The 10,336-nt window shown below is 36.9% G+C and overlaps 1 protein-coding gene across 1 annotated transcript; it reads left to right on the top strand.

Annotated features, from left to right (window-relative positions):
* The first annotated feature begins 6,454 nt into the window (after nt 1–6,454).
* On the top strand, nt 6,455–7,510 carry LOC100591180 (histone H3.3-like). The gene has a single exon (XM_012512300.2). The coding sequence runs from the start codon at nt 6,574–6,576 to the stop codon at nt 6,982–6,984; it is 411 nt and encodes a 136-aa protein (XP_012367754.1). The 5' UTR covers nt 6,455–6,573; the 3' UTR covers nt 6,985–7,510.
* The last annotated feature ends 2,826 nt before the right edge of the window (nt 7,511–10,336 follow it).

The raw sequence follows: 10,336 nt of genomic DNA, 5'->3' as shown, positions 1-10,336 counted from the left end.
TCTCGAAGGGGAAAAAAAGGAAAGAAAATAATTGATTATTTTTTAATGATTCTTAATGTGTTAACCATGGGTTCCTTCCTAGGTAGCATAACAGAAGGTTAGCAGCAACTGCCCAGGTCATTTAAGGAGAGGCAAGGAATTTGGTTTCTCCTGTTCAGGAAAATAGCAGATCTGGTCCATATTCCACCAAGAAAATACTGACAAATCTCATCTCATTAGAAGTCATGAAATTATAAACTACATATAATGTGTTTAATGTTTGTTTCCTCTGGTGGGGAGTAGAGAGGAAGCCCTTATCTTGATTTACTAATCCCAGACATGATTTTCACTCATAGGTGAAAATAGGGCCAAATCAATAAATAAATTTGCAGAATAGCATGTTTATTTTTTTTCTAATTTTAAGTAACTTCATTTTTCTAAATACTTTGTATAACTGACTAATATACATCTAACATCTAAATGCAAAACGCAGAAGACCAGAAAAATATATGATTGCTGCAAAAAAAAGATAATGTTGTCTAATTTCTCATTGATTTGTATCAGAGCTAAAGTACTCTTCTCACATATTTCCACTGGATCCATTTTATATGGGTGATTAAAATTTTGAAAATATTAGTTGGCACTTCATAATATGAAATGAAATTATGAAATTTTATATACAAGAGGGTTAATTATTTTTAAAGGGCTAATCATGTAGCACTTTGTTAAACACAGGGATTATAAATACTGTATTTCTCAATATTAATCAAGGTAATTATGCTCTGGATAAATGTGCATAAATCACTTAACAAAAGAATTTAGAAGCAGGCATGAGCACCAAGAACAGAAACTATACCATTTTCTATTTCAGATGATTTGTCACAACAACCTTTTCATTCTGCCACAAAAATTACCAGGGCATTTCAATACCAACATGAAACAGTTTTATGGTCCCTGAGATGGCATGTGCTAACTTTAACTTGTTTACTCAACAGTTTTCGAGACATAACCAGTACTCTTTAGAAATAAAAATATTTATCAACTATCAGGCAAGTGATCTTGAGCCAATAATTTAACCTCCACAACTTTTTCATCTGGACAATTTTTTGTCAGTAATTTCTAAGAGGTTTCCTATTGATAGAATTTTGTGGCTTCATAAGAATTTTCCTAATTTCAAAAATAATAAGGTATAATGTGTTAAAAATATTGTAATTACCCATTTTCAGTTGGCAGCAATGAGGAGCTGATTTTTTCTTTGAACTCCTCAGTAACAGTAGTCTAGTCATTTGGTACATTTTGGATTTCAATTCGGTGAAGCAGGGAGGGGCAGCTCATTTTCTGTACTGAACAAGTGTGATTAGGGATTGTCTCAAGAAGGAAGAATGAAAACAAACCATAGCCCTGCCACTCTCACTCACAGCAAACAGCCCATCTGCTAATTGATGTTGACCCGGCTCTATTCAGGAATAAACCTTTTGGTTTCATAGGCTTGGTCTTTTCTGGCACCACCAGTGAGACTCAGGTCATAGATACCGTCTTCCCAGTGACCAAGACAGACACTTGAGAGGATGGGTGGCACACATCACACTCCCCGTCTAATGTATCTCTTAAGTCCTATGGAATGCACCTCCAAATTATGCCTACGATTCACCCACTTCTGTCCATCCCTGTGGCTCCTACCCATGTAGACCATCATGAGGACATGGATGACATCCACAGCACCCCCCAGCTGGTCTTCCAGCTTCCTGTATTAGTCTGTTCTTGCACTGCTATAAAGAACTACCTGAGACTGGGTAATTCATGAAGAAAAGAGGTTTAACTGACAGTTCTGTAGGCTGTACCAGAAGCATGGATGGGAGGCCTCAGGAAACTTACAGTCAAGGCAGAAGATGACCGGGAAGCAAGCATGGCTTACCATGGTGGAGCAGGAGAGAGAAAAATAGTAAATGGGGAAGTGCTACACACTTTTAAATGACCAGATCTCATGAGAACTCACTATCATGAGAACAGCAAGAGGGAAATCCGCCCCCATGATCCAATCACCTGCCACCAAGTCCCTCCCCCAACTGGGAATTACAATTCAACATGAGATTTGACTGGGGGCACAAAGCCAAACCATATCACCTCCCATCTTACCCCTCTGCAATCTTTTCTAAACACAACTGTGGTAAACTTCATGAAACAAACCTGATACCATCTCAAAACTGTTTAAGGGATTTCCTGTTTTTATGAATTTTTTAACCTTAAGAAAGCACTGTTTGATCTGCCCATATTCCCTCCCCTTATTTCTCCAGTCTCATCTATGTCTGTGATTCCCTAACCTACCTTGCATTAAACTTTTTTCTCTTTCTAGAAAGCACCAGGTGAGTTCTCTGTCTTCCTCTCTTCTTCCTTTTACCTTCTACTTCTTCCTTCTCCTTCCTCCTCTCACTGTCTGTTATTCTCCTCACTTCTCCCCCCACTCTGTGTCTGCATGGTTCTTTCTCTGCCTGGAGTAGTTTTTCCAGTTCACTTAGCTTATTCCTATCTCTTTAGGCTTGAACAACACTTTTTTAGGACAACTTCCCTGACCCTGTCTGAGTCACATACCCCACTGTATGCTCACATAGCATTCTTCACCTCTCTTAACAGGTACATATCACGCTGTATTGGAATTTCTGTTACTTATCTTTATCTCTAAACACCCTCACCCCGTCTCAGGATTCTAAGCTCTGTGAGTGCACACACTGAGTCTCTAATTCATTGTATTTCAGCTTCCAGCATAACTCCTGGCATGTAGAATTTGCTCACCCAATTCTTATAGAATAATTTGTGATATAAAGTTAACGTAGCCCAGGATCCACAGTGTATCATGACATACTCCCAGTGAGCCTGGCTGTGCCCACACTGTCATCAGTACAGGTCTCCCAACCTTTCAGACGTTGCATGGGACAGGCCTGAGATGCTTCGTGATATGTATCATTTTCTTGGACATTAAATTATATTTATAAAACATGATTTTAATAAATATTAAGATATAGGCTACTTAGTTGAGTTAAATGATTATATATACTATTTATAAAAGCTTGCATTGTATGGACATATTTAATGCTCTGTATAACATTTAGTTCAGAAATGACTCATCATTTTGAATGATGAACCATAGGATGATCTTCTCCTTTGCCCTCTCTCATTCTCTTACTCATACTATACTCCAGCAACAACAGACTGCCTGCATTGGCAAAATCAAATGTCTTTCATGCTCATGGAACATTTACAAATGTTGTTTTCTTCATGAAACCTTTTCAAAAAGGAGTTAATGATATCCATCCTCCAGAGTTCACAGTGCATTGTTTTTACCTGTTTTGCTGTATTTCATTCAACCCTTTTTCACCACTAGCCCTACTGTCCCCTCCCTTCCCATTCACCCCCATATCTGTTGCCTATATCTTAAATGTGTTAAAATCAAATTGTGTCTTTTTATCATTGCAAGTACTCACACAGTCAGCTAAAAGAGGTTTCAATAAATATTTGTTTATTTGTGCATTAAATTTAGTTCCTGAAACATCCTGAAGAACAGATTAATAGAGTAGCATTGAATAAACAAGTCCATATGCTGACAGAGGTATAATATTAAAGCTAATATTATTGCTTTTTAATAACACTGCAGGTTTGGAGCTTCCATTTTACATACAGTGTTACCTCTGCCTTTCTGAAAGCTGTTGGCAACTCAGATTTACTCTAAGTGTTATCCATTGGAAAATATCCATTATGAAGTAATCACAAGACAGTTTTCAACATATTGTAGTCTTACAGAATGCTATCACAGGTGATCTCAAAGCCCACATTTCATTCAGGTGAAGGCTGTATCAGAAAAAAAGGGAAAAAAAAGGAAAGAAAAGATACCCAGAGCCCAAACTACTTCTTCATTTTCAAAGATGGCCCTCTCAAATATAGCCTCAAATAGAATTCCACTTCTCACCCTCAGTCATGGCAAATGGACTATAGAATAGCCAATCCATGATTCCACTCTGCTGTTGTGTTGGGGCTTTCACCCAGGCCCTGTGACTTTCTGAAATCAATTCAGTGTCCAGGTATGATTGAAGGTACAAGAAACATTAAAAGTCACATTTTAGAAATCAACTGGTTCACAAAAAAGAGCCCGCATTGCCAAGTCAATCCTAAGCCAAAAGAACAAAGCTGGAGGCATAACGCTACCTGACTTCAAACTATACTACAAGGCTACAGTAACCAAAACAGCATGGTACTGGTACCAAAACAGAGACATAGATCAATGGAACAGAACAGAGCCCTCATAAATAATGCCACATAGCTACAAGTATCTGATCTTTGACAAACCTGACAAAAACAAGCAATGGGGAAAGAATTCCCTATTTAATAAATGGTGCTCGGAAAACTGGCTAGCCATATGTAGAAAGCTGAAACTGGATCCCTTCCTTACACCTTATACAAAAATTAATTCAAGATGGATTAAAGACTTACATGTTAGACCTAAAACCTATAAAAACCCTAGAAGAAAACCTAGGCAATACCATTCAGGACATAGGCATGGGCAAGGACTTCATGTGTAAAACATCGAAAGCAATGACAACAAAAGCCAAAATTGACAAATGGGATCTAATTAAACTAAAGAGCTTCTACACAGCAAAAGAAAATACCATCAGAGTGAACAGGCAACCTACAAAATGGGAGAAAATTTTCGCAACCTACTCATCTGACAAAGGGCTAATATCCAGAATCTACAATGAACTCAAACAAATTTACAAGAAAAAAACAACCCCATCAAAAAGTGGGCAAAGGACATGAACAGACACTTCTCAAAAGAAGACATTTATGCAGCCAAAACACACATGAAAAAATGCTCATCATTACTGGCCATCAGAGAAATGCAAATCAAAACCACAATGAGATACCATCTCACACCAGTTAGAATGGCGATCATTAAAAAGTCAGGAAACAACAGGTGCTGGAGAGGATGTGGAGAAATAGGAACACTTTTACACTGTTGGTGGGACTGTAAACTAGTTCAACTATTGTGGAAGTCAGTGTGGCGATTCCTCAGGGATCTAGAACTAGAAATGCCATTTGACCCAGCCATCCCATTACTGGGTATATACCCAAAGGACTATAAATCATGCTGCTATAAAGACACATGCACACGTATGTTTATTGCGGCACTATTCACAATAGCAAAGACTTGGAACCAACCCAAATGTCCAACAACGATAGACTGGATTAAGAAAATGTGGCACATATACACCATGGAATACTATGCAGCCATAAAAAATGATGAGTTCATGTCCTTTGTAGGGACATGGATGAAACTGGAAACCATCATTCTCAGTAAACTATCGCAAGGACAAAAAACCAAACACCGCATGTTCTCACTCATAGGTGGGAATTGAACAATGAGAACACATGGACACAGGAAGGGGAACATCACACTCCGGGGACTGTTGTGGGGTGGGGGGAGGGGGGAGGGACAGCATTAGGAGATATACCTAATGCTAAATGACAAGTTAATGGGTGCAGCACACCAACATGGCACATGGATATGTATGTAACAAACCTGCACATTGTGCACATGTGCCCTAAAACTTGAAGTATAATAATAATACAAAATAAAATAAAATAAAATAATTTAAAAATTAAAAAATAAATAAAATAAAATAAAAAGAAATCAACTGGTTCATTCAAATGTTTTGGCCTCTTAAAAAATAGTCCTCTTAGAGAAAAGTGGACTTTATTGATGCTGCCATTATTTAAAGCATATTTGGAATTCATATTTGCACTATGGCATGCCCTTCAAATACTTCCAATAAAAAGAAGTCTTCATGTTTGAGCACTTGGCTTTTGGAATGAGCCAGAAGTAATTCAGAGCTGAGCCCTGTATGTGAATGAGGTGAGTGAGAAATAGAGCAACCACTTGTGAGCTAATTATCCAATTGAAAGAGAGCTCTGAGCTTCATTTATACCTAGATACTAAGGACTGGGGAGGTTAAATTACTTGGAGAGGTAAAATTACATCATTTGATGAAATAAATGATGACTTCAAAGTGACAAAAACAATTTTTTTCTGTAACTTAGAAACCAAATTAAATGGTTATTACACTATCTAATGTATTGCTTTTTAACTAAAAAATCATAACATTAGATAATTAGTATATATGGTAATGATATATAGATGACATTAGATAATGATATGGTATATATGGTAATGATATGTAGATAACATTAGATAATATCAGAATGACCCATACCTTACCTGTCCTCAGCAAAACTGTTTTCACTCTTCCAAGCCACCTTCCACATGCATAAATTTAATGAAATTGGATTGGAACTTGCATACCATTTTGTCTTCTAGTTTTGTTTGTCTGTTTAACATGTAAGTGTTTCACGGATATTTTAACAATCAGGTAATATTCTACCCCTTATATTTACCATTACTTACTCCAAAACAATTCCTTTAATAATGCTGGACGTGGTGTTCGCAGCCGCCGCCTCGCCGCCGTCGCTCTCCAACGCCAGCGCCGCCTCTCGCTCGCCGAGCTCCAGCCGAAGGAGAAGGGGGCTAAGTAAGGAGGTCTCTGTACCATGGCTCGTACAAAGCAGACTGCCCGCAAATCCACCGGTGGTAAAGCACCCAGGAAGCAACTGGCTACAAAAGCCGCTCGCAAGAGTGCGCCCTCTACTGGAGGGGTGAAGAAACCTCATCGTTACAGGCCTGGTACTGTGGCGCTCCGTGAAATTAGACGTTATCAGAAGTCCACTGAACTTCTGATTCGCAAACTTCCCTTCCAGCGTCTGGTGCGAAAAATTGCTCAGGACTTTAAAACAGATCTGCGCTTCCAGAGCTCAGCTATCGGTGCTTTGCAGGAGGCAAGTGAGGCCTATCTGGTTGGCCTTTTTGAAGACACCAACCTGTGTGCTATCCATGCCAAACGTGTAACAATTATGCCAAAAGACATCCAGCTAGCACGCCGCATACGTGGAGAACGTGCTTAAGAATCCACTATGATGGGAAACATTTCATTCTCAAAAAAAAAAAAAAATTCTCTTCTTCCTGTTATTGGTAGTTCTGAACGTTAGATATTTTTTTTCCGTGGGGTCAAAAGGTACCTAAGCATATGATTGAGAGTGGAAAAATAGGGGACAGAAATCAGGTATTGGCAGTTTTTCCATTTTCATTTGTGTGTGAATTTTTAATATAAATGCGGAGACGTAAAGCATTAATGCAAGTTAAAACGTTTCAGTGAACAAGTTTCAGCGGTTCAACTTTATAATAATTATAAATAAACCTGTTAAATTTTTCTGGACAATGCCAGCATTTGGATTTTTTTAAAACAAGTAAATTTCTTATTGACGGCAACTAAATGGTGTTTGTAGCGTTTTTATCACACAGTAGATTCCATCCATTCACTATACTTTTCTAACTGAGTTGTCCTACATGCAAGTACATGTTTTTAATGTTGTCTGTCTTCTGTGCTGTTCCTGTAAGTTTGCTATTAAAATACATTAAACTATAAAAAAATAAAAAATAAAAAAATAATGCTGGACGTGCCAATGGTATTTAACATCTTGTCACTATTGATAACACTATAATAAGCTTATTATAATACTATAATAAGCAAAATAGATAATTTTTACCAAGTACCAAAAATATATTCATATCCTTTGAACCTGTGGTTTCAGCCTAGAAATTGACTTTTATATATTAATTCTTACATTATAATTCATCAGTTGCAAATATATACATAAAAATATATCTAATGTGTCTGTTGTCCTGATCTTCTAAAGAAGCAAGTTTTCCAACATGGAGGATAACTGAGGTAACTACATACTACTGTACCAGAAATGCTAGAGGTCTGGGTTTATAAAAGACACTCTGAATTGTAGGTGTGGGAAGAAAAGTTTCTATCCTAGGAGAGAAAGTAGCAAATCTCCTGTTAGAGAAAAAGTTTAGAGTCACTGTGCACTTTTATAATAAGCAGTTCATAAGAGGGATCAAAAAAAGACTCAGCATATTAAGTGAAAGAAGTATCATTATATGGTCTTGAATATTCATTTTCAAGATTATTCTTATTGTTTTCATAATTAAAATTAAAACATTATTTGTCCAGTGATCTCTACATTTTTTATTAGTAGTCCATACTAATGATAGCTATCAAGAAATATTATTAATTAAACATTAATACAATAATAAGTACCAAACCACACAAACAAGTGTTTCTTTCCTCAGTGGTGTTGCAAAGTGACAGAAGTTTATGGCTATGAAAGTCTGTGACATAATTAAAAGAGCACTAAACAAGGAGTCAAAACCATAAGAATCCTAGTTCTGGCTATGCTGCAAACAGGCTGTAGGGCACCAGGAGAATCACTCACAAGTTATTTGGGGACTCATTTTCTTAAGGAAAAATATAAATAAGTAAAAACTGTCTAACCAAAACACCTTCACTGCTGAGCACTTAAAACTAGAATTCCCCTTTGAAGGAAGATGAGCAAGGTGAAGGAAGGCTTAGGCAAACAGAATACCCAGAAGTGGGACCAGCCTTGAAAAGCTACAGAAACAGTTTCCTGATAGATGACGTGACTTAAGGAAAGCCATCAGGAAACATCGTAAACACAAATGCCTAAGTTCTATACACTCTCCAGTATTTTTGTGATACTTGATTAATGATGCCTCTTCTGGGTCTTGCAGGCCTAGAGGTCTTCTGGCTCTTGATACTGAATGCTAATATGACTCTGGGGTCTACACATTAAACTAAAAATAAAAACCTCCAAATGGAACTCCAAAGTGGGATTAAACACCTGATAGAGGAATGAAGGATAAAATTTCCAGAAGTGGGGAGAAGGGATGTGGATGGTCAATGCACCAAAAATACATGGGAAATTATACCATGTGAGCAAAAGTTGGTCCTACCTAAAAGAAGGTGAAAGTTTTGCTTTATAGTCCATTAAATTAATCATGCCAGCATAATAGCAATATTCTTAAAAATAGAAAACTTGTCTTTCTTGCTTTGCATTATTCTTGAACACCCAAGATAAAGCATTTAATACAATACACATTCAATAAACATTTCTGGTCTGACTTAAGAACTCCATCCACAGAAAAAGCCCAAATGATTTAGATGACAAAACAAAAGATGTCATAGGAAAAAATATAATGTATTTCGGCAGCCTGACAAAAATTAAGTAGAATTAAAATAAAATTCAGATTAGAAGCATTACCATAAAAATATAAAATGAAAGCAAGGAAAGAGCACTCATGCTTTTGTACAAAGATGGACATCTCCAGTTTGTTTATATTTTTGTTTTTTCCAGATAACGCTGGCATAAAGTGGTTTCTATAGCAGTTGTTTTATTTGTATAAATTTAAGGCGCACAAGTGCAGTTTTGTTAAATTGATAATTTGTATGGTGGTGAGCCCCAGGCTTTTAGTGTTACCAATACCTGAACGGTGTAAATTGTACCAAATAGATAATTTCTCATCCCTCAACTCCCTCTCATCCTCCCAACTTCTAGAGTCTCCAGTGGCTTTGATTCCACTCTGTATGTTCATGTGTAGCTCCCACTTACAAGTGAGAACATGAGGTATTTGGCTTCCTGTTTCTGGGTCATTTCACTTAAGATAATGGCCTCGAGTTCCACCCATGCTGTTGCAAAAGACATTTCTTTCTTTTCTATAGCTGAGTAGAATTCCATTTTTTATATGTATATATATATATATATATATACACACACACACATACACACACACGCATACACACACACATATATATACACACGCACACCTTATTCCAACATGGAGGATATCTTGTATTTATATATATATACACACATATTACATGCACGCACACACACCACATTTTCTTTATCCAATCATCTTTTAATGGACACTTTCGTTGATCCCATGACTTGCTATTGCGGATAGTGCTGCCATCGATATGAGTGCAGATGTCTTTTTTATATAATTTATTTTCCTTTGGGTAGATACTCAGTAGTGGGATTGCTGGATTGAATGGTAGTTCTATTTTTAGTTATTTGAGAAATCTCCATACTGTTTTCCTTGGAGACTGTACAAGGAACTCAACTCAATAGCAACAACAACAAAAAAAAACAACCTCATTAAAAAGTGGTCAAAGGACACGAGTAGACGTTTTCCAAAAGAACATACAAATGGCCAACAAGTGTATGAAAAAATTCCCAACATCACTAATCATCAAAGAAATGCAAATTAAAACCACAATGAGATACACAATGAGATACCACCTTACACCAGTCAGGATGGCTATTATTAAAAAGCCAAAAAATAACAAATGTTGATGATGAGGAGAAAAAGAAATGATTTTTTTTTTTT

This window comes from Nomascus leucogenys, chromosome 13 (genome assembly GCF_006542625.1).
Source record: "Nomascus leucogenys isolate Asia chromosome 13, Asia_NLE_v1, whole genome shotgun sequence".
Classification (NCBI taxonomy): Eukaryota; Metazoa; Chordata; class Mammalia; order Primates; family Hylobatidae; genus Nomascus; species Nomascus leucogenys.
This window is presented reverse-complemented; position numbering and strand designations above follow the sequence as displayed.

Excerpts from the sequence above, each read along its gene's own strand:
- LOC100591180 (XM_012512300.2), top strand. The coding sequence starts at position 6,574 with ATGGCTCGTACAAAGCAGACTGCCCGCAAATCCACCGGTGGTAAAGCA.